Below are 24630 nucleotides of genomic sequence, written 5' to 3'. Positions count from 1 at the left end.
TTTTTTTTTTTTTTTTTTTTTTTTTTTTTTTTTTTTTGAGACTGAGTCTGGCTCTGTCGCCCAGGCTGGAGTGCGGTGGCCGGATCTCAGCTCACTGCAAGCTCCGCCTCTCGGGTTCACGCCATTCTCCTGGCTCAGCCTCCCGAGTAGCTGGGACCACAGGCGCCCGCCACTTCGCCCGGCTAGTTTTTTTTGTATTTTTTAGTAGAGACGGGGTTTCACCGTGTTAGCCAGGATGGTCTCGATCTCCTGACCTTGTGATCCGCCCTTCTCGGCCTCCCAAAGTGCTGGGATTACAGGCTTGAGCCACCGCACCCGGCTACAGTTAATTTCTTAAGTGCAAATCAGATGAAAAGCCAAGTTGACCCTCAAAGCAACAAGTGACAGTGTGGAGACAAGATGAAGCCATTTCCCTGTATGGCCTGGTCCTCAGATAGAAAGAGGAAAACCAACCAACACATCCTATTTGCTCAGGGACTACATCTGGCTCGATCCATACAGATAAACTGTCATAATTAGGATGAAAGCAAGATAAACAACATATACTTAATGTCTAACACTCACCCAAGCAAACTAAGACTTCTGTTTTTGTTTTTGTTTTTTTCCTGAAACAGTCTCGCTGTGTCACCCAGGCTGCAGTGCAGTGGCGTGGTCTCGGCTCACTGCAACTTCCACCTCCTGGGTTCAAGCAATTCTCCTGCCTCAGCCTCCTGAGTAGCTGCGACTACAGGCGCCTACCACCATGCCTAGATAATTTTTTGTATTTTTTTTTAAGTAAAGACGGGGTTTCACCATGTTAGCCAGGATGGTCTTGATCTCCTGACCTCATGATCCACCCACCTTGGCGTCCCAAACTGTTGGGATTACAAGTGTGAGCCACTGCACCCAGCAAGACTTCTTACAAGACTAAATCTTGTCTTTATTTATAAACCAAGGTCTGGGATGAGGCTGACATAGAGCAATACAGGCTTGGTTGGCATTGCAGAGGTCAGTGCTGGCTCTGTAGCCTGCTGCCTCAAGAGGTGGGGCTGGAGAGGTAGAGGGCCAACCAGAGCAGGGCTTCAGGAAGTGATGCTCTGGAAAGTGAAGTGTAACTGCAACCTACTGCCTATGCACTTTTTAAAATGTAAGGTTCTCTACATAAACAATCCACATTTGGCCAGGTGCAGTGGTCAGTAATCCCAAAACCTTGGGAGGCTTGAAGGATTGCTTGAGTCCCAGCGTTGAAGACACCATCCTGGGCAATACAGCAAGACCCTATGTCTACCCGCCCTCCCCACCCAAAAAAAAACTAACCAGGCGTGGTGGCCCACACTTGTAGTCCCAGTTACTTGGGAGAATAAGGAGGAACACTTGAGCCTAGGAGTTAAAGGCTGCAGTAAGCTATGACAGCATCACTGCACTCCACCCTAGGTGACAAGAGTGAGACCCTGTCTCTGAGGGGGAAAAAAGAAATCCACATTTAGTTGGGCAAAGAGTAGGAAAGATAGAAAAGAAGAAAAACACCAATAATCCCATCACCCAGAAACACTTTTTAAATGATTTTTTTCTTATGCATTTGTAAAAACATTTTTACAAAAATGGAATATATACTGCTGATAGCCTGTTTCCCACTTATTGGATGAATCTTTCCATACCCAAACACATCTACTCTAATGTGCTCAATGGCCACACAACTTTTATCATAATTTGATCATCTACTGTTGGACATCTAGATTGTTTTCAACATTTTTACAAGTATAAACACCTCCTTATGAAAAATGTCACATGAGCATCTCTATTTGACTGATCCAAAGGATTTCTTGAGACCTAGTTCTAGAAGTAAAATTCACGAGTTGAGAGAGAGGCTATGACTCAACTTACAGGCAGCCCCCCCCGCACACTACTGTTCTGTCTCCAACCTAGTGTGTTCTCGCCTCTAAGTCCATGTATGAATTTTTGAGGGGGCCCCGGCCATGGAGTCTTTACCTGGCCAGAATACATCATGTTATTACTCTAAGTGACACAGGCCAGCCCAAACATTTCAGATCAACGCTTTGCCTTAATATGAGGTAGGAGAGGACAACATATTGTTAAAAAGTAAACTAGGACAGAAGTAACTGTTTAAAATCTCTCTTCTTCCTGTACCACTTTTTAATCAAGGCTATCGTACCACACATCTCAGTACAAATCTCTTACTACTAACTACCCTGACACATGGCAAAAGAACCCATCTTATTTTTAAAAGCGATTTCTTCAAAAAGAAGCTTAAGGAAAAAAAAAAAAATCAAGGCCAACAGTTGTTACCAATTCTTCTGACTGCTCAGTTTGTTGAAAATGATAATCAGTTGAGGGCTCCTGGTCACCATAGTAACACAATAAATCCAAGAGACTATTTGTTGTTTCAAGAGACACAGTGGTTCCTGTGGGTAGAAACAGAAAGGGAAAGAAACCTTGAAACAATGAAGAACTAAAGCCTGTTAGGTGAAAATGCTTCATTTTTTAATATTGGCTGTGGTCTTCATGGCTACATACTTAATGTTGTCCACTACTTTATGCACTCAACGTCAACTTAAACACCTGGAGTGACATAGACAGGGACATAACCCCTATTAACCATGTAATTTGATGTAAAAGATTGGAACACAAGATGAAGTTTGGGCCTGTGCTCACTTACTTTATGTACTCATTTTTCTCAATCTAGTTCATGGTTTTAATTATCATCTCCAAACTGAACACACTGCAAACTATCCCCACTTACTTCCCCCAGCCCAGGTCCATTTGAACAAATGCAAGTAGCATTACTCCATTTGGATCCAGATACTCACTAAAAACTTGCTTAGAAACACTAGCTGAATTGTCTAACTATAGTAGTCTCTTAAAAATTGTTCAAAACATTATGTCCCCATCTTGACACTCATTAAAAGCGCTAAAAAGGGAACAGGAGGAAGAGAAGTATGAGATATAATCTGCTATTTTAGAAGAAAAGTAAATGTATCTTTTTGTTTGTTTTGAGATAGGGTCTCATTCTGTCGCCCAGGCTGGAGTACAAGGACATCATAGCTTACTACAACCTTGAACTCCTGGGCTCAAGTGATCTTCCCACCTCAGCATCCCAAGCAGCTGTGACTACAGGTATGTGCCACTGCGCCTGGCTAATTTTTAAATTTTTTGCAGAGATGAGGTCTCACTATGTTGCCCAGGCTGGTCTTGAACTCCTGGGCTCAAGCAATCCTCCTGTTTTGGCCTCCCAAAGTTCTGGGATTACAGGTGCAAGTCACCATGCCCAGCCAATAAATTTTCTTTCTAAACAAAATACATTGATAAATTTAAAATGAGTATTAGGAAATGTAAAAGTCCAGAAGAGAAAGCAAGGCAGAGCGAAGAGGGTACAGGCTATGGAGAAGCAACTGGTTCACACCATCTCAAAGCTATGAGACCCTGGAAAAATTACCTAATAATTACCTTCATAAGATTACTATAAAACACACCAATGAGGGCCAGGCGTGGTGGCTCACACCTGTAATCCCAGCACTTTGGGAGGCTGAGGCGGGTGGATCACCTAAGGTCGGGAGTTTGAGACCAGCCTGATCAATGTGGGGAAACCCCATCTCTACTAAAAATACAAAAAATTAGCCAGGCATGGTGGTGCATGCCTGTAATCCCAGCTACTTGGGAGACTAAGGCAGGAGAATTGCTTGAACCCAGGAGGCAGAGGTTGCAGTGAACCCAGATCACGCCACTGCACTCCAGCCTGGGCAACAAGAGCAAAACTCGTCTCAAAAAAAAACAAAACAAAAAAATAAAAAACACACCAATGAATAAGGTATTGTAGAATTAAGTAAGTGAAATGACTAGCACAGTGTTTTGCACTTATTAGGGGCCTGATAATGAAATGTTCTAGGATCCTTTCCCTGGTATACTTAGTTACTGAGCTATGGATCTGACAACTGTCTTTACTGAAGGACTGCACACACCTACCCAATAAAGGGGGTAAAACTAAAAAAAGACAAGCCTTAGCACTAAGAACTTTAATGCAGACTCACATCAGTTGCCGATCATATTAACAAGCAGAGGGAAGCGCCTCACTAAATTATAATCTACTGCCATCACTTACCCATACATCTGATGCTGCACCAAGCCACACACCAAAATTCTCAAACATAGCTTTCTGCAAATGTTTCCTGGGTTCAAGTGTATAATGATTCAGTCCAGTTTCCACCACTTCCATGTTTATTCTAAATCACCAAATAGCACTCTAGATTCTAAACACATAATGCCAGCTGCTTCTGATGTTGCTATATGTACATTTTCATGGTTACTTACCAGCTGTGCTATTTACATGTGTAGCTCCGAAAGTTTACATCCAGCTCCAATTCAGAGAACCACACAATTTTAGAGCTAGAAGCTCTGAGAAATTAAGTAACTTTTTGAATGCTAAGAACAACTAGTGACACAGATGGCACCAGCATCAAAGCCCTGATCCTATTGAGTGTGCTTTCCTTTTTACGTATTTCCTTCTTGTGTGTTGTGGCCCAATCTTCCAAACATCCTTAAAAAGTACAGGAAACCTGGGCACAGTGGCTCACACCTGCAATCCCAGCACTTAGGGAGGCCGAGGTGGGTGGATCACTAGGTCAGGAGATCAAGACCATCCTAGCTAACATGGTGAAACTCCGTCTCGGCCGGGCATGGTGGCTCACACCTGTAATCCCAGCACTTTGGGAGGCCGAGGCAGATGGATCACAAGGTCAGGAGATCAAGACCATCCTGGCTAACACAGTGAAACCCCGTCTCTACTAAAAATACAAAAAAATTAGCTGGACGTGGTGGTAGGTGCCTGTAGTCCCAGCTACTTGGGAGGCTAAGGCAGGAGAATGGCGTGAACCTGGGAGGCGGAGCTTGCAGTAAGCCGAGATTGCACCACTGCACTCCAGCCTGGGCGACAGAGCAGGACTCCGTCTCAAAAGAAAAAAAAAATAAAAGAAAAAAGAGTACAGGAAATCTGGGAGCACTGCGTACCTACCTAACGTTAAAAACAGAAGCTAAGGTAGAAGGGTGATACAATTTCTCTACCAGTGCTACAATAAAGCAACAAAGCTGCAATTCTACTTCACCTATAGTTCTTAAATAACACTAAAGCTAAAAATGAAATAAACTATTAAAAATATAAAGCACGCAGCCATAAAAGCAAAGTAAGTATAGCAGGCCCTGTAACTTTTATTCAAAATATCTGAATCATGTAACTGGGGCCCACTTCAAAGCCCATGTTATTAGAGGGGCTTTAATCAAACTCAGGTCACCTGCTTGCAAAAGCTGATCAAACATGTCCACAGAGGTTTTGACTTTTCTGAGCTTGATTCGTTCCTTCAGGGCGGCTTCACTTATGTCTTCGATCTGAGGTTCACAGTACTCAGGCATTAAACACTAGGAAAACAAGATGACTAAAATTACTACAAACAGGTAAAGGTGAGGAAAGGATAACTGAGTAGGACAAAATTTTTATCACCAACATACCAAAGTAAAACTTCACTGCTCCAATTCATGTTTCCTGCACCAGACACTGTTTATCACTTTAACATGATTGTCTTCACAGGGAATTGAACTAAACCTTTCATCTCTAATGCTGTGTATCCTCTAAACATTTAATACTACTCAAGGCATGCTGATTTTACCTCATTCACTAACTTATTCAAATACTTTCTGAATGCCTACTACTTGATCCCAGACATTAAGCTCGGCACTGGGGATACAGAGACGAAAGGCATTCTCTACCTTCAGGGTGCTCAATCTAATGGAGAAAGCAGATAACCAACAAATGATTATTCCACCACTGCCACTGTCTTAGTTCAGGATTTTAGTATTTTGACTTACACAATCACACTGGCTTCCTCATCTACCGACAAGTTATACTATGAAAACAAGAAGTGTGTATTTCCCTGTGAGCTTTGGGAAGCAGAGAGATGTGGGGGGATGGGAGTAGTTTAGATATGATGAGTCTGAGATTAGTACTTCCACCAACAAACTCAGGAGGGCAGAGTCACATCCGTTTTGCTCACCACTGTATGGTCAAGCACTAAGCACAATACCCACCACACTCCATAAATCCTCGCTCCAAACTACAGAACAAAGAGGGAGCTGGAAATACAATGTGGAGTTCAAAGTAAAGGGATCTAGGCTAGATATACAAGAGTGCCAAATGGATTATAACGGTCACTGAAACAGAAGAGTGTACACAATAAAAAAAGAAAATGAGCATAAAAATCTAAGAAAGACACCCGTACTTAAGAAGTGGATCAAGGCCGGACACTGTAGCTCACACCTGTAATCCCAGGACTTTGGGGGGCCAAGGCAGGTGGATCACGAGGTCAGGAGTTCAAGACCAGCCTGGCCAAAATGGTAAAACCCCATCCCTACTAAAACTACAAAAAGTAGCCAGGTGCAGTGGCAGGCACCTGTAATCCCAGCTACTCAGGAGGCTGAGGCAGACTTGCTTGAACCCGGGCAGCAGAGGTTGCAGTGAGCCAAGATTGCACCACTGCACTCCAGCCTGGACAACAGAGTGAGACTCCATCTCAAACAAAAACAAAAAAAGAAGCGGATCAAGGGCAAGCAGCAGTGGCTTACACCTGCAATCCCAGAGATTTCAGAGGCCGTGGAGGGATGTCTGCTTGAGCCCAGAAATTGGAGACCAGCCTGGGCAATGCAGTGAGACAAGACCCAGTTCTCTACAAAAACTAAAAATTAAAAAACATTGGCCAGGCATGGTGGCACACTCCTGTAGTCCAAGCTACTTGTGAGGCTGAGGCAAGAGGATCACTTGAGCACAGGGGTTCCAGGCTGCAGTGAGCTATGATTGCACCATTGCACTCCAGCCTGGGTGACAGCATCATACGCTGTTTCAAAAAAAAGGAAGAGAAAGATGTGGATAGAGAGGTAGTGAAGGAAACTTTAGTCATAGAAGTAAAGATCTAAGAGCATGGTGTCACAAAAAATCAAACGGGGAAAATATTAAGATGAAGAGCAAATAAATACAGAAAGAATTTTAAAAGGTTAGTGTTGTGATCAAAGCTAACTCCACATTTTAAAAGGCTTATCATCCAAATATTGAGGGTATTCAAATGGCTACTTAAATATTAGGTATGAAAGCCTGGTTTAATTTACATTTAAAATAGTATTATGTAAATAATGTAACTACCTGTCCTTACCGGTATATGAGGTTCAGCTATGTCCTTCTGAAAATATTTGGGGTATGAATTAACAACAAACTTGGCTGCATTCTCCCCAGATTTCTTTGCCAGTAAAAATAAATGCTACATAAAGAAAAAGATTAAATACATGTAATTTAGACTCAAGCAAGATTACATTACACTTTCAGCAATAATTTCTCCCCCCTTACAAAAAAAAAATGCAACGACAAACAGAATCCCAATTAGAAATTATAGAATATCCCACATTTTCTACTGTGATACAATTTCAGTTAGCATCTTACGCACAGATTGAAATATATAAAAAGCAAGTCATTTAAACTGAGTGGGTCACTCCAGTGTGAAAAAGCCCTAAGTATTAGAAACCAAAACCAAAAATCCTCTCCCCGTTGACGATATATACATCTTTTTGAAAAAAGTAGTAAAGGATTCACAAAGTCTATCAATTTCTCAGCATTTGTAAACCTTTCCCAGGTTCTTACAACTAAATTATTTATGTACTGTTGTGCGCAAACCAGAGAGATAAAAGACTAGAAAATTATATGAAAATACTCACAGATTCCAAAGAGGATGTTGGTATAAGGTAAGGATCATCTTGAAATGCATAAGGCATAGCTGTGGTATCCTGTGGAAAAGACATAATACAATTTCTGCATTTATTTTGAAGGCAGCTCACTGTAACTTTTAGCTCCTGGGCTCAAGGGATTCTCCTGCCTCAGCCTCCCAAGTAGCCTGGGCTACAGGTGTGTGCTACCACAGCTGGTTTTAAAAATTTTTTTGTAGAGAGGGTGTCTTGCTGTGTCACCCACGCTGGTCTCAAACTCCTGGTCTCAAGCAGTTCTCTCACCTCTGCCTTACAAATGGCTAGGATTATAGATGTGAGCCACTGCATCCAGCCCACAAGTCTTTTCAGCTAAACTTTTAAGAGGATCTTGTGAGTTCTGAGTAACAAAAATTCTGTAAGTTTTAATTATGTATGTAACCTACATGCGCAAATGTATGAGGGCATATATACATGTGTATATAGAGAAAAAAGACAAACACCTGCACTGTACTCCCAGCTCTACAAGACTTGCCTTTAATTATGCAAAGCAAACAATGGCTTAAGCTGTACCCCCCCCCCCATGGCTGATTTTAATATTTAAGTTTGCTATCACTGGGGACTATTTCTGTTTTAAACTCTAGGTAAGAATCATCTGAATTAACTAGTCCTAACAGCAGAATCCCAGAATAGGATTTCCTCCAAAGCAAGGTCACTACCCACGCTCATCTTTACCAAGAGTCCCTCCTCCAAATGGAAGATACCACCGCACCCCCTCAGGAGTGAACAGCAGCAAGCAGCTTCTCCCACGTCCTGTTGCCCATTAAAATTGCTCCCTAAACCTGAGCATAATCAACTCTCCAATACCACCAGGGGCCCCACTGAAAAATGCCCCAGAATTGCTTTCTCTATTCTTCTCTTCTGTGTCTGGGTGCCTTACTTGGGCCTTTATTACAAACAAAAACTTATCCTATATCCTTAACCCTGTCTTACTGACCTGGACTCCTTGGGGAGGGGGCACGGAAGCTTCCCTGCAGCTCTCAAGGGAAAGCTGCTCATACCTGGAGCCTGGAGGGAGTATGTTATTTTGAACCTAGCTTTCTGCTACCCCTTTCAAAAACCCCTTTCCCTTGAGCCTCACCTTAGCAGCCCTGTGGTGAACTTCAGTTTTTAATTATACTAACGGAAAGCCAATGTTGAATTCTTAAGAGTGATATGATCCAGGGTCACTACAGCTGCTGAACTGAGACCAGTTGTACGGAGTTGAAGTGGGAGACAATAGAGACTGTTGCAATTAATCCAGACTTGTAAGACAACAATCACCAAGGTGATCGGTGGTGATATCAAGCATCTAAAATTTTGATATTGTGCAGAAAAGAGTTAACACGCCTGAAACCACTATCCTTAGAAAGGTCTGCTTCCAAGGCTGGCCCTTGGCTGCCATCTGGGAACCTGGATATTGGAAGGGTTCCCACCATTCCCAAACTGCTAACAATGGTTCACTGTGCCTAACCTGTTTGTACAATGTGTTTTGTGCCAAATATCTGCTTTCCTGGTCTACATGGCCAGCCTCCCCTAAAAACTCTGGCACTGGGTCTCCAATAAGCTTTGGTAGACACTTCGCATGTGTTGTCACAAGTCATTGATGGAGGAATTAAGTATGTCCTGTGTTGAATCTTCTGGAGACGTCTTTTGGAAACTTGTCACTGATTTCTTTTGGTCTTTATCCCATGAGCCTTTTCTCTTTGCTGACTTTGCTTTGTATCTTCTTGCTGTCTTAACTCTTAGTTGGGAGTGGTCACGGAGACCTCACACATCTTTTGAAGGGATAAACAAAGGCTTTGCTAACATGATTCCCAGGATTTTGGCCTGAGCAGCTATTAAGAATGGAGTTGCCATCAATGAGATGGCAAAGAAATGTATGAGGAATGTTTGGAGGGAAAGGGGTTTGGTTTTGGATATGTTAAGATCTTTATCACACTTTCAAGTGGAAAGGTTTCCCATTCTCCACATTGCTGTCTTTTCTAAAATGTCTGCTTAGAATTCCTTTCCCCCTATCCTGGCTAACACAGTGAAACTCCGTCTCTACTAAAAATACAAAAATTAGCCAGGCGTTGATGGTGGGCGCCTGTAGTCCCAGCTACTCAGGAGGCTGAGGCAGGAGAATGACGTGAACCTCGGAGGCAGAGCTTGCAGTGAGCCGAGAACGCGCCACTGCACTCCAGCCTCGGTGACAGAGGGAGACTCCATCTCTTAAAAAAAAAAAAAAAAGAATTCCATTCCCAGTCTCAGCGAAGTAACCCCTTCTCAGTGCTACCTCAGTCTTCCCCTCTAGAACTACACAATAACTGTGTCTAATTCTATATCCAGCACAGTGCTTGATAAGCATCATAAGGGCACAATATATGGTTGCTGAATGAATGGATAAACGAATAACTCTTGGATTTCAAGGGCCAGGTAAGTCACAATTCTACACCTAATTTCTATAACTTCTTTGACTTGAAGGTGGCCCTGGACCATCCTCATTAAAATGTTGAGAATATCTCAGAGGTCCATTTCTATGTTTACATTTCAGGTGCCTATTTATGGATAAGTGAGCTACTGAAAACCTCAATGCTTTGCAAGTAGGGAGATGTAGTAAAGTACTTTTTCAGAAACTGGTATACTAATGCACATTAGCCCCGACACTATCTTTACTAGCTCCATCTTTATTTTATATTTAATTTATTTTTTGTGGGGGCAAGACAGGGTCTCACTTTGTGGAGTACAGTGGTGCAATCCTGGCTCACCGCAACTTCCACCTCCACCTCCCAGGTTCAAGTAAGCCTCACCTCAGCCTCCCAAGTAGCTGGGACTACAGGCCCATACTACCATGCTCAGCTAATTTTTGTGTTTTTTGTAGAGACAGGGTTTAACCACGCTGCCCACACTGATCTTAAAGTCCCAAGCTCACAGGATCCACCCGCTTTGACCTCCCAAACTGCTGGGATTACAGGCGTGAGCTACTATGCCCTGCCTAGTAGTTCCATTTTTAGATGTAGTTTAACATCTACAATAGAAGAACAATTCTGTGTACTTGTAATAATCAACTTAAGGAGGATCAATATCCATACAGATACTGTGGCAGAAAAAAAGACTTAATTATTTTAGACTTTTCCCCACAGATGAAATAAAAAGTTTTCGGTTAATAAAAACTAAAACCAAGCAGAAAGTTCCATTTCTGATGCATTTACCAAAGTTTCAGTGTATCTACCAGACTACAAACTCTATTCTTGAGTTGCCAACAGAACAAACTTCATGTCAATGAAATCAACAATATAGTAGCAGTAACAAAATACCGTGTACCAAGCATTTCCTTTGTCCCAGACTCTGTCCTAAATGTTCTTATGTATATTTAATTCATTTGTTAATAATTCCCATTGCAACCTTGAGGTTTGGTGTTATAATAAACCCCCATTTTATAAGTTAGGAAACAGAAGTTATCAAGAGGTAAAGTAACTTGCCTAAGATCATAAAGCTAGTTGCTTGGCTATTAAACCAGTAGGCTCCAGGACCCAGATTATTAATCACTGCATGATTGTCAGCATGACAGGTACATTATTTCTCCAAGTTGGTATACTACAGCCAAATCATCTCCTAAGAACATATATTTCAACAAGCCCTTCCAGGTACTAAAGATCACTGGTATGGTAGAAAAACACTGCATTTCAAGGTAAAAGATGTGGAATTAAGCCTTTAATTAAGGCTTTAACATCGTAACCAGTCACTGGCCACTTTCAAAACCTTAGCTTCCTCATTTGCCAAATGAAGGGATTTGATAATTTTAATTTTTCTTTTTTTTTTTGAGACAGAGTCTCACTAACTCACCCAGGCTGGACTGCAGTGATACGACCTTGGCTCACTGCAACCTCTGCCTCTGGGGTTCAAGAGATTCTCTTGCCTCAGCCTCCTGAGAAGTTAGGACTACAGGCGCCACCATGCCTCGTAATTTTTGTTTTTGTTGTTTTGGTAGAGACAGGGTTTCACCATGTTCACTGGGCTGGTCTCCAACTCCTGACCTCAAGCAATCCACCTGCCTTGGTCTCCCAAAGTGATGGGATTAGTGATGGGATTACAGGTGTGAGCCACAGCACCCAGCCAATAATTTCACTCTTAAAAAAAAAGAAAAAGAAAAAAATTGGGCACGGTGGCTCACACCTGTAATCCCAGCACTTTGGGAGGCGAAAGCAGGCAGATCACCTGAGGTCTGGAGTTCGAGACCAGTCTGACCAACATGGAGAAACCCCGTCTCTACTAAAAATGCAAAATTAGCTGGGCGTGGTGGCACATGCCTGTAATCTCAGCTACTCAGGAGGCTGAGACAGAAGAATCGCTTGAACCCGGGAGGTGGAGGATGCGGTGAGCCGAGATCATGCCATTGCACTCCAGCATGAGCAACAAGAGCGAAACTGTCTCAAAACAAACACACACATGAACAAAAAACAGATGGGGGTCTTGCTATGTTGCCCAAACTGGTTTTGAACTCCTGATGTCAAGTGATCTTCCTGCTTTCGCCTCCAAAAGTGTTGGGATTACATTCATGAGCCACCTGGCTCAGCTGGATTAGATAATTTTAAAGAAACTTTCTAGATCCACAACAGTTTAATTCTGAATAATGAACAGGTATGAGTATTAAATGTGTTATTAGCCAAGTTAAAAAGTATGTTATTAGCCAAGTTTTAGGTTAAAAAAAAAAACTAAAATCCTACTTACCCTGTTTACTGTGGATGCAAGTGCCTGAAGAACAGCTACTTTATCCCTAAGAATAAGAACCACAAGTTAATCCTCATCAGGGCTCTTCACAGCCACAAACTGAACAAGTGATTCTACTCTCAGTGTATTGGCCAGTAACAAAGTGCACATCTCATCTGAAGCTGGTTCGTATGTCACAAGGTCACTAGAATAAATTAGAAATGAAGAAAACTGCCAGTTCTTTTCCCTAGTTGGTACATGTTCTCTCTTTGCTATGCCTGTCCTCTCTGGCCTGGTGGATAATGCCATAACCCAGGGCTAGTGATTTCCATCCTCCCCTCATAAAACTATCTGGCCTACTTACTCTATCCACTTTCCTATGGATTCTTACTGCGGCTTTCAGGACTACTGTTGCCTTTACTAACTTAACTGGTAGCTCTTGATTCAGTTATACAAGAATAAACCATAGGCTTCATTCTGGACCTATTGCATCAAAGCCTCCCAAGATCCACGAAGGACTGTCACACACATTCTTACTGAATTCCCAGATAATTCTGATGCACCCTCCTGGTTTAGAACCTCTCAACCACATATAACCTTATGGTAAGAATTGCAGGCCAGCTGTCCACTGCACCTCTGAATAGACACCTTCACTGAACTATTAGAAAAGGCTTCACTGGAATAAATGACAGACAAGATAATTCGATCTCAAATGTATTTTTGCTCCTATGTTAGATTTTATGTGTTTCCTTTCCAAAAGGGAATTATGCCAAGAGTATTTTTCTAAATAAAGTTTAACATAACATTTTTAAGACTATAAGTCATCTGAGAAAAACAAAAGTATAGGAAATTTTATATTTCATCAAAACTAATTCCCTGATGTATATAATATCCACAAGATTTTCTTTCCACATTTAGAAGTCACATTCATGTCACTTCAGCAAGTGTGATGACGACACATTCTCTCATCTCTCAGCATTCCCTCAGATCTTTCATTAGCCTATTTAAGTCTTAGCAAGTTAGCATACTTTCCTAACACATTGAACAAATGGCAGTGAAAAAATGATGGCAGATTACTCACTAATTCACTTTCTTAAAAGGGTTACTTAAAAAAGTTATCATATATTATTTTAAAAAAATAAACTAGAACATTACAGGTTAACCTAAACTGTCTGGTGTCATCTTGTGACCCCTCTCCACGATGAATTTGGTATTTGTATTTCCAGAACTTTTAAAGTATTTTTACACATACATCTCCCTAAAAAATGTATACACACTGTCATTCTGCATGTGTCTACGTAAGTTTGACTGCATTATCCATGTTATTAAATATAGAGCTAACTAATTCCTTTCAATGTAAAAAGTTATTGTATGATATCCTTTTAAAATTATCCATTCACTTTTCAATGGGCATTCAGGCTGTTTCAACCTGTTACTATTCCCAAGTAATAAACAGTCTTGTCCATGTATATATGCAAATGTTCCTCCAAAGTGGCTAACCAGTAAGGTATGCACATTTCCAATTCTGATTCTGCCAAATTTCCTGCCAAAGAGCTGTTCCAATTTACTGTCCCACAAACAAACGTATTTCTCCAAATCCTCTCTCTACCAATCCGGTAAGTTTTAATTTGCACTTCTTTTATGATCCCAGTTACCTATGCATTGACATAACTGGTCTCCCTGGCTCCCTAAAATAATCACACAATTCAGATTAATAAAGTTTTTTAAAAAGGCTTTTTAATGAACCCAAGTCTTTAGGTCACATAATTTTAAGACCTAGCTTTTTAAGGGGCCATTAAATGTGTTCAATAGTACTACACTGTAACAAGCACTTTTGTGAAGTTTTAGTTCCTACATATTCAACAAATGTTGAATAAATGAGATGAGGCAATTTGTTCAAGGATACATCCACTGAATAAAAAAGCTAAATTTTGCTGTCCACACCATTTACTTTATTTTACCACATTAGAGATAATAAAGACAGTAATTTTGTCTGCTCTTCCAACCATGTGAGAGAACTTCCTTTAAAAAAATTATAATGATGATGTTCATGTATAACCATGTATTATTAACCACGTAAATACTAACCCACACTAATTCAAAATATCTTTCAATTGTTCTTTTAAGTAAATCTCATTGCTCATTCACTCACTATTCTCCAACTTTCTATTTTTTGTCCTTTAAACTCCTAGCTTCTCCCCACTCAGCTACTCTCTCTTCAAGAATGCTCTCCTATTGCTCTTCCCATCACTGTCTCCTTACTTAACCCTTATGTTTCTCTCATAGTAAGCACTCAACCATTTGCTGAATGAACACTGATAGAATACTTACCAAGTTTTCTTTTTTGGAATTACTACTTCTTCAATCCCTAATGTAAAAAATAAAACATGATTCAGTTTCTTAGTACTACAATGGAATCCAACGTGTTGATATAAAAATAGAATTCAACATATTTTAAAATATACCTGTTATATCAGTTCCTTCAACCTTTGAGAGGGATGCACTACCAGAATAAAATCTGCAAAAAAACAAAAGCCTTAAAGCTAATAGTCCTTAATGAAGTACCCAGCTCACCTCCACCTGTGTGTACTTTGAGCCCAAATTCTCCAATTATCACGGATTAAACTGGATAACTCATGTCAATGAATGCTGAGAAGACAGTCTGTACAGCATGTTCGGTATCATTAACGAATGGATATAAGATATAGACAAGACTGTCAAAACCGGTTTTTTTTTTTTTAGAGACAGGGTCTTGCTCCATTGCCCAGCCTTTAGTGCAGTGGTGCAATTATAGCTCACTGAACCCTTAAACTCCTGGGCTCAAGTGACCCTCCTGCTTCAGCCTCCTGAGTAACTAGGACTACAGGCATATGCCACCATGCCCATCTAGTCAAAATTTTTGGAAGCAAGCAATCTCATTACATAAATGGCAGGGGGAGGAAAGTTTGTAATGGCCCTTGAACAATCTGGTTTGAAATGCAAGAATTTCAACTTCAGGAATCAAAACACTATGACATTAAAAAGAACAATTTAGTGAGCTCTTGCTTCTAAATAGTTACTGCCCTGATCAGAAAGGACTACCTCACTTAAAGCAATTACAACATAGGGAAGATCACCCATGGCTTTTCATTCCACTTCCTTCAACAATCAAGAACGTACCAAATACATAAAGCCTGATTCAGACTTGGAATTGCTAATATTTTCTATTTTCAGAGGTTCAATATGAAATTTTTGGCACCGGTAACATTCGGAAAGTTGTCAAGATGTGATTGCATAGAAAGATACTTCCTCCAGTAGTATCTGGTTTCAGGTATCATTTTAAAACAAGAATACCCCTCTAAGCTAAGGACATTTCAGAAAGAGATCAACTCTTTCAAGTCACGCTATTTGTTTCTCATGACCTTAAAACAGAGATCATGGTTATTTTGAGAACGGATGCTGAGGGAGAGATTCTGCTTCAAGCAAAGAAAACGAGTAGAAGAAAAATGCTAACGAGGGCTACCAGGAAAAGAAGGACTGACATGAATGGCAGCACAAAGGCTTCTGCAATATCAGATGGAGTGGTTTCTCTTTCTTGAGGGGAACTAAGGGAGAGTACATATAAAAAAAATTGTAAATTACATATCTCACTTATACCTCACAAACTTTTCGGATGGTTATTACCAACTCCAGTCTGCAGATGAGGAAATCTGTCTACTATCATCCAATTAAGTGAATGGCAAACACTAAATCTAAAATTAGGCTTTCAGCAAGTCTTCACTACAAATTACTGCCTCTCATATTCCCACAATGCCACTGTGTGTACTGAGTGAAAAAAATATTACATAAATAGGTCATACAGGTTCCAAGCTATAGCTAATCACAGATCAAAAGGGCATGGTGAGATCTTTTAGACTTTTCTGCTTTTATGAAAACGTGATAACTTCTTTAGCCAAAGATCCCACTGTGGCGACCAGAGATCGCCTTTTATGTGGGAAGATTTTGTACTTTCTCCTCGCTCCTCCTGATTGGGTTAAAATAAGTAATGGCGGATAATTTTTAATTTGGGGTAGTGTTGCTAATAGCCACACTCACTGGAACGTAAGCTTCATGAGGGCAGGGACCCAGCTTTGCGGGTGTTAACTACAGAATACTGCAAGCAACCAATAAGTATTGCTCTAATGAATAAATGCGTTGCGAACCCTATTTCAAAGGGCCATCTCCGCGTACCTAGCCTTAAGGGCACGCGGCCCCAAGGGCGCGCATGAGCAAACCACTTCATCGTGCCTACGCCCACAGCAAGCTGGGAAACATAGGACTAAGGTGACTCTGCAGTCGTCTTCGCGGATACCCCTAAGTGTCTCTTACCTGCAGCTGCGTGCCTGTTCACACAGACCCGCCCGCCGACCTGTCAGCGGCTGGCCAAGCCTGCTTCGGAGGCCCAGCCAGCGAACAGCAGCTACAGCCGCCATCTTTGACTTTTCTGCAGAGCATGTTGGGAAAGCCCGCCTCGACCTTCAGGAAGTTGGGGGGAAGTGGGCGGGGAGCAGGGAACAGCTCCGCTATTGGCTGAAGCGGAAGAAGACGAAAGCAAACATAAAATGGGAGGTTACAAGCTCATGGTTTGAAAGACTTTGTCACGGAAGCTAAAAGCTCTATACACCTCATTTGCCTCGGAGGAATTTTCTTAAATGATTATTTTGATGTCTTATATATATTTTATTGTTTTCAAAATAAATGAGCGAGCAGAGAGTCGTACAACTATTTGTTCCCCCCCATGTAGAAGTGATCTCATCCAAGTAAATGTCGTTCCTGCGACCTCTTCCGCGCGCAAGCGCACTTTGAATCACGTGGTGCCTCCGAGCTTGAGGCTGAATTAAGAATAGTCAGGTGGTGAGTGGAACGTCTCTCTGGGTGTTGGAATTCAAAACGGACCTGGAGGATGTTGATCTCCAAGAACATGCCCTGGCGGCGGCTGCAGGGCATTTCCTTCGGGATGTATTCGGCTGAAGAGCTCAAGTAAGGAGTTGGTCGGGTAGCGTGCCCAGCCTGGCTCTTGAGGTCGGCGCCCTAAACTACGATTCCCAGAAGCCCTTGCGCCCAGTCAATCCTCTGAGTCCTGGCTTGTCTGGCGCTTGTCCTGCTGGGAGTCGTAGTTCTGGGAACGTTCCTGGGCCGGCGTGGACTGCCTAGAGTCCGGTAGGGCTGGGGGAAAGAGTTTGCGCTGGGAGAGGGGGAGTGTAAGGGTGGGGAGGTTCCGGGTCTGCAGCGTTGTCGTCTGCCAGTCTCCTCGTTAACAAGCGTTTGTAGAATTAACCATAATGTACCTGACATGGTTAATTAGGCACGTAGTAAGTTTCCTCTTGTTTATAAAATGTTTGTCCTTCAAGTTAACTTCTCTTTGCTAGGACCCCGTTATATTCTCTGTCTGGTTGTTAAATCAAGGGAACTCTCTTTAGTCCTCATAGCGTTTGACATTCTCCAATGCACTCTCTTGAAACTTTCCTTTCTTCCAGAACCTTATTTGTCTTCAAGTTCTCCTGTTTTTATGACAAATACTTCTACCTCCCTCTCTTCCTCTATCAGTCTTATAACCCCACAAACGTTTATTAAGCATCCAGTTGTTTCCAGGCACCAACCTAGGCGTTAATGACACATTGGTGAGCAAGGTCTGTACTTCGTTTTACTCCTTAAATGTTGATGTTCTTCAAGATTCTGTTCTGGTAATGTTGTTTTCCTCATGGTAAATATTGCCCCTTGACAATCTCACCACTTTCATGATTTGTAGTCTCAAATTTAAATCCCCAACGCAAATTTCTTTCCCTGATTTTCAGACCCATTTGTTCAGCTGTCTGGACATCTTTACTTAAATTTCACACAGAGATCTTAAATGCATATCAAAAACTCAACATGGCCGGGCGCGGTGGCTCACGCCTGTAATCCCAGCACTTTGGGAGGCTGAGGCCGGCGGATCACGAGATCGGGAGATCGAGACCATCCTGGCCAACATGGTGAAACTTCGTCTCGACTAAAAATACAAAAATTAGCTGGGCGCGGTGGCGGGCACCTGTAGTCCCAGCTACTTGGGAGGCTGAGGCAGGAGAATCGCTTGAACCCAGGAGGTGGAGGATGCAGTGAGCTGAGATTGCGCCACTGCACTCCAGCCTGGCAACAGAGCAAGACTGTCTCAAAAAACAAAAACAAAAAGCAAAACAAAACAAAAAAAACTCAACATGCACCCCTCTTCAAAGGGAGGGGTAACTTACCCCTCCAAAATGGTGTACCTAGTGCAAGACGGTCACTAGAAACTGGAAAATGATTCTAGATCTCTCTTGACATCTAACTTATTTATTGGGCTCTTACTTTGTGTCACCTACATGTCTATTTGTTCTTTACTCTCCTTTTTCTCCCAATTGTTACTGTGTTCCCTCTGGCCCTTATCTCATGTTTGAATTGTCTTTTCCTTCCACCTTCCCCTTACACCTCTCAAGTGCATACTCCACACTGCTGTCAAAATTATTCTTGCAAAGTGCAAATGTAGTCATGCTACTGTTACCCTTAAAACCCTCCAAAGGTTCTCCATTTCCCTCAGATAAAGGACATTTTCTTAGCATAGCCTGCAAAGTCTCCCATGTTCAGTCCAATGCAGATTTTAGCTATAACATCATCCCTTCTCCAGCCCTATTAAACTACTTGCATATTCCAGAAACTGCCATTCATATTTCAACACCTGGGTCTTTTTTTAAGCTATTCCCTCTGCCTGCAGTGTCCTTTTAGCCAAAAGGAGGTACTTCCCTCTGTCCCCTACCCAACACACACACCTGAAAGCTCAGTTCACCTCCCTCATTTTCTGAGGTCATTTTGCACATGTTACAGTGTGTCTGTCATGGTGCTTTAGTCACTTTTTGTGCTTACGTATATTTGTCTTCCTCCACTACTCTTGAGCTTCTTATATATGCCACTCTTGTCTTTTATCCTCAAGTCTGAATAAATGGATGAATAAACTCCTGAGCTCTGGTGTCATTGGTAACAGTGTGCTAGCCCAGAAATTCCAGTTATATCATCACCACCATAAGTGGATACGATTTCATCCAAAAGCAAAAGTGTTTTAAGTTTCCTGAATTTTTAAAAAGATAACTGGAGTTTTCAAACTGGTTTAGGGTTGAGTTAAAAATGGCCTGCAGGGGCCATTTCAGTCTCCTGTTACCTCTCTGATCTCACCTCTTCCGGCTACCCTGACCTACTTGTTGCATCCAGAGCACCACGGGCACACATCCACCTCAGGACCGTTGCACTCCCTGCTTCTTCCTCCTTTAAAACCCTCTGCCCAGGTGACTGTATGGCCTGCTCCCTCAACTCCTTCAGCCTTTGCCCAAGTACCTCCTTAGTGGGCTTCTAGGACCACTTGACTACTCCACTCTTCCCTTTCCCTGTATTATTTTTTGTCATAGCATTTCCTGCCATGTAACAGACTATACATTTATTTTGTGTCTGTTCCTCTTCCTCCAATAGAATGTAAGGCCCTTAAGCATAGCGGTTCTTGTCTGTGTCCTTGGCACTTTATGCTATCTGGCACATAGTAAGCACTCAGTGGGTATTTGTTGAGTGTAAGAATAGATGGATGGAGGAGCTAGCTGCTCAGTGCTTGGCACTTTCAGTCCTTAACGACACCCATTCTCAGTTCTTAACAACACCCATTTGTGGTGGCACCTCCAGTAAAAAATTCAGGCCCAGAGAACAAAATGTCTCTCTAGGAAGTGGCAAAGGTCTTCTTCAAACCTAAGTCTATTGATCTCAAACTCTGCTCTCTCTGGTGGAATCCTTGCTGGTTGCCCCTACTCTTCATCCCACTCCTGTAGTGGTGGGAGGGACTTTCTCCTCTACCCAACAAAGAGAGAGGAACTTTGTTCCAGACACTGTATTTTCTATATGTTATCTTCTAATCATCCTCATAGAGCTGCTGCGATGCCCAGACTTCAGGTGAGAAAAAAATTAGGTAGTTATCAAAGGACACAGTCAACAGAGTGAAAGGGCAACCCATGGAATGGGAGAAAATACTTGTAAATTATGTATCTGATGAGAGATTGTTATCTAGAACATAAAAGGAACTCCTACTACTCAACAACAACAATAACAAATTCAATTTTAAAATGGACAAAGGACTTAAATAGACATTTTTCCAAAGAAAACATACAGATGGCCAGTGAGCATGTGAAAAGATGTTGAACATCACGAATTATTAGGGAAACGCAAATAAAAAGCTCCTCCAATCCAGTAGGGTGCTACTATCAAAAAAACAAAGTAGTGTGTGTTGACAAGGGTGTGGAGAAAGTGGAACCTTTTTGTACACCATTAGTGGGAATGTAAAATGGTGCAACCACTATGGAAAACAGTGGGGGTGGATTCTCAAAATATTAAAGACAAAATTACCATGTGATCCAGCAATTCTACCTCTGGATACATATCCAAAGAATTGAAAGTAGGGTCTCAGAGATATTTGTATACCTATGTTCATAGCAGCGTTATTCACAATAGTGAAAAAGTGGATACTACCCTAGTGTCTTATCAATGGATGGGTTGATAGACAAAATGTGGTATGTACATGCAATGGGATATTGTTCAGCCATAAAAAAAAGGAAAAAAGTTCTGAAACATCCTATAACATGGATGAACCTTGAGGGCATTGTGCTAGGTGAAATAAGCCAGTCACAAAAGGACAAGTACAGTGTGATTCCACTTAATGTAAGGTACTTAGAGCAGTCAGATTAATCAAAACAGAAAGTAAAATGATGGTAGCAGAGGAGATGAATAATTATTGTATAACAGGTACAGGGTTTCAGTTTTACAACATGAAAAAGGGTTCTGCAGATGGAGAATGGTAATGGCAGCATAATGCAAATGTACTTAATACCACTGAACTGTACTAATTGAAACAGTTAAGATGATGAATATATATATATATTTTATTACAGTTTCAAAAGTTAAGATTAAAGAACAAAAGGTAAGTAATTTGTTCAATGTTACCCAGTTCAAGGTTGCAGGTGGACTCTAGGTTTGTGGGAAGAGACCACACACACAACTTTTGAGTTAGATCAAGTTTCTCATGAAATTAGCTTACTGGCAGCAAGGTGACCATATAGACAACAGCCACAACAGCAGATCTGCCTCCATGTCGCCTTGACCCTTAGTGACACTGGCCATGCCACATAGAATCTTCTAGATCTGAGCAGCTTAATTCCTGGTAGACTAACATTGTTTTACACTCAGACCATGTCACCACTCATGAAAACTTGACGCTATTTTTGTGCTTTATTAAAGGGAGCGTTTACATCATTAGGGGACTCTCCTTTCAACCTTCAGATTTCCTCTAGCCTGTGAGATTGGGATGGTTTCTTTGTCTTTATTTTCTAAATCAGAAAGGAGAAAGTTGTAAAAGCAAAGTTAGCTTACTAAACATAGTTGTGTCCTATGGGAGCACCTTTCAAACCAAACGTAAAATGTGATGAAACCTTTTTTAAGGTTTGACTATATGTGTTTAATGTTGTCAAATTTACTATTTCTGCATACAGGGATTGTTGCATCACATTCCCTTCATTGAACTACGTAGGCTTTGGAGTTAAGTCTATTCCATATCCTGCCTCCCCCACATTCTGTTTGTGTCACCTGGATTCAATCACCTAGATTCCCTGAGCCTTGGTTTCGTCCCCTGAAAAGTACATGTAGTGATGACCATTTCAGAGGATTAAGATCAAACTAAATAATGCGGCCAGGCATGGTGGCTCACTGCTGTAATCCCAGCACTTTGGGAGGCTGAGGCAGGCAGATCTGTAGAGCTCAGGAATTCAAGACCAGCCCGGGTAACATGGCGAAATCCTGTCTCTACAAAAAAAATATTAATCGAAAAATTAGTTGGGCATAGTGGCACTTGTCTGTGGTCCCAGCTACTCGGGAGGCTGAGGTAGGAGGATCACTGGAGCCCAGGAGTTCGAGGCTGCAGTGAGTCAAGGTTGCACCAGTGCACTCCAGCCTGGGCAACAAGAGTGAGACCTTGTTTAAAAAAAAAAAAAGACGAAATAATGCTGCCTGTGAAGCAGTCAGTGTATAGTAGATGCTTAACTCGTTTTTATAAACAGTTTATCAATATACTTAGTGCAAGTTTTGTTCTAAATCTGTTTTTAGGATGTTACCACTCATTCATTTAGCACATATGTGTTTATTAACTGTTGGGTACCAACTCTGCACTTTGTGTTGGGGTCCACTGGTGAGCAAGGCAGACAGAGATTGTGCCCTCCAGAGCGATCAAGCAGGCATTAAATCATCACTTAACTATAGTTTTGTGCTGGAAAGGAAATATCAAAGAGGTTGGTAACCTTAGCTTTCCTCTTGGTCTTTTTTATCCCCTTAGGAAATTAAGTGTTAAATCCATTACGAACCCTCGGTACCTGGACAGCCTGGGGAACCCATCGGCAAATGGCCTGTACGATTTAGCTTTGGGTCCTGCAGATTCCAAAGAGGTGTGCTCCACCTGCGTGCAGGACTTCAACAACTGCTCCGGGCACCTGGGCCACATTGAGCTCCCACTCACGGTGTATAACCCTCTCCTCTTCGATGTAAGTGCTGCCTCAGTTGTGTGGGTCTCAGGGCTGCTGGTGGGATTTATGAGTTCTGCCTCTCTCCCACAAGAGTGGTCTAAGGACGTTAAGCCCCAGACACTCCAATGAAAGCATTCTGTAGAATGAGATTTTGAAACTTTGAGCCAAATACAATAACTTCAACTTACCCTGTGTCCCTAAATAAATGAATATCAGTTTGCTTCCAGTTGAGTAGAGCCACAGCCTGATTCCATTCACGTGGAGGGCCAGGGAGGGTTCAGATTCATTCCCTATACCTTTTGTTTCAGGGGCTTTGTGCTCTTCAGAAATCTCAGTGGCACCTGCCTGGTAATAGAGCTTCAGTGTTCTCAAGGCCTCCCTGAGTCTTTCAGGTGTCTCTATAGGCTCTTGGGTGGTGGCAGGAGAAGCAAAGCCCCAGAAAGCCCAACAGTGAGGTCAGAATTAAGCTTCTGTGTAGAGTCATGCTTGTACATTTTCAGCTTTTTATTTCAGCAAACCTCACTTGCAGGACTTTTTTTTTTTAAGCTACACATATGTTGGTATACATGGACATGATTTTTGTCTGTTAATCATGTTAAAGAGAAGTGTCTTTTTTTGTTTTTGTTTTTAAGACAGCGTTTCATTCTGTCTCCCAGGCTGGAGTGCAGTGGCACGGTCTTGGCTCATTGTAACCCCTGCCTCCCGGATTCAAGTGATTCTTGTGCCTCAGCCTCCCAAGTAGCTGGGATTACAGGCACGTGCCACCACGCCCAGCTAATTTTTGTATTTTTACAAAAATTACAAGAGACAGGTTCACCATGTTGGCCAGGCTGGTCTCAAACTCCTGGCCTCAAGCGATCGATCCGCCCGCCTTGGCCTCCCAAAATGCTGGGATTACGGGCGTGAGCCACCGCACCTGGCCGAGAAGGGTCTTAATTAAATCTTGGAATAAAATAAAGATATTTCTCTACCTCAGGTCATACGCCCAAAGTAAATTTCAAATCTAAATGGATTAAAATAAAACCTTAAAAGAAAATAGAGGGGAATATTTATCTGGTTCTTAAGATAACAAAGACCTTTCTAAGCATGTAGGCTGAAGTAGAATTTTTAAAGGAATAGACTGACTACACGGAGAAACTTGTGAGTATACTGAAAATCACCATGACTACTGTGTCTCTTTCTAATATCCTGTTCGTTTTTATTCCCTCTTCAGAAGCTGTACCTGCTGCTTCGGGGCTCTTGTTTAAACTGCCACATGCTGACTTGTCCCCGGGCCGTGATTCACCTCTTACTCTGCCAGCTAAGGGTTCTGGAAGTTGGGGCCCTACAAGCAGTCTACGAGCTTGAGAGAATTCTGAACAGGGTAGGTGGGTAGTGGTGGTCACAGAAATCAGGAAACGCAAAGTGGTGGAGAACTAGAGATGCTTGTATATTGTCCTAGTTACCATGCTGATAGTCACCAGAACGTTTGATCTTTATATCTTATAACTGGATACCAATAGCTGAGTGTGAAAACAGGAAGCTATAAGAATAATAAAAGGAATGTTAATAGAAACAATAGTGAAATACTATTTAATCCATTTATGAGCTTTTTTCTGAT

At 41.8% G+C, this 24630-nt stretch overlaps 2 protein-coding genes across 2 annotated transcripts in view; one reads left to right on the top strand and one right to left on the bottom strand.

Moving 5' to 3' along the window:
- PTCD3 (pentatricopeptide repeat domain 3) overlaps positions 1 to 16976 on the bottom strand; it is a 32275-nt gene extending 15299 nt beyond the window's left edge. Inside the window, exons 1-8 of the mRNA XM_025354490.1 lie at positions 16807 to 16976; positions 14925 to 14977; positions 14791 to 14827; positions 12481 to 12526; positions 7744 to 7812; positions 7188 to 7292; positions 5283 to 5406; positions 2287 to 2402 (exon numbers count right to left, since the gene is read on the bottom strand). Coding sequence (XP_025210275.1) covers positions 2287 to 2402; positions 5283 to 5406; positions 7188 to 7292; positions 7744 to 7812; positions 12481 to 12526; positions 14791 to 14827; positions 14925 to 14977; positions 16807 to 16910 — 654 coding nt within the window. The 5' untranslated portion in view covers positions 16911 to 16976. The remainder of the gene's footprint in view (positions 1 to 2286; positions 2403 to 5282; positions 5407 to 7187; positions 7293 to 7743; positions 7813 to 12480; positions 12527 to 14790; positions 14828 to 14924; positions 14978 to 16806) is intronic.
- A 26-nt stretch (positions 16977 to 17002) lies between these two features.
- The window catches only part of POLR1A (RNA polymerase I subunit A), an 83631-nt gene continuing 76003 nt past the window's right edge, over positions 17003 to 24630 (top strand). Inside the window, exons 1-3 of the mRNA XM_025354123.1 lie at positions 17003 to 17457; positions 22844 to 23048; positions 24244 to 24393. Of these exons, the coding sequence (XP_025209908.1) occupies positions 17381 to 17457; positions 22844 to 23048; positions 24244 to 24393 (432 nt within the window). The 5' untranslated portion in view covers positions 17003 to 17380. The remainder of the gene's footprint in view (positions 17458 to 22843; positions 23049 to 24243; positions 24394 to 24630) is intronic.

The sequence above is a fragment of the Theropithecus gelada genome, chromosome 13, assembly GCF_003255815.1.
Source record: "Theropithecus gelada isolate Dixy chromosome 13, Tgel_1.0, whole genome shotgun sequence".
In the NCBI taxonomy this organism is placed as follows: Eukaryota; Metazoa; Chordata; class Mammalia; order Primates; family Cercopithecidae; genus Theropithecus; species Theropithecus gelada.
The sequence above is the reverse complement of the archived record's forward strand: the minus strand, read 5'-3'. Positions and strand labels throughout refer to the sequence as shown.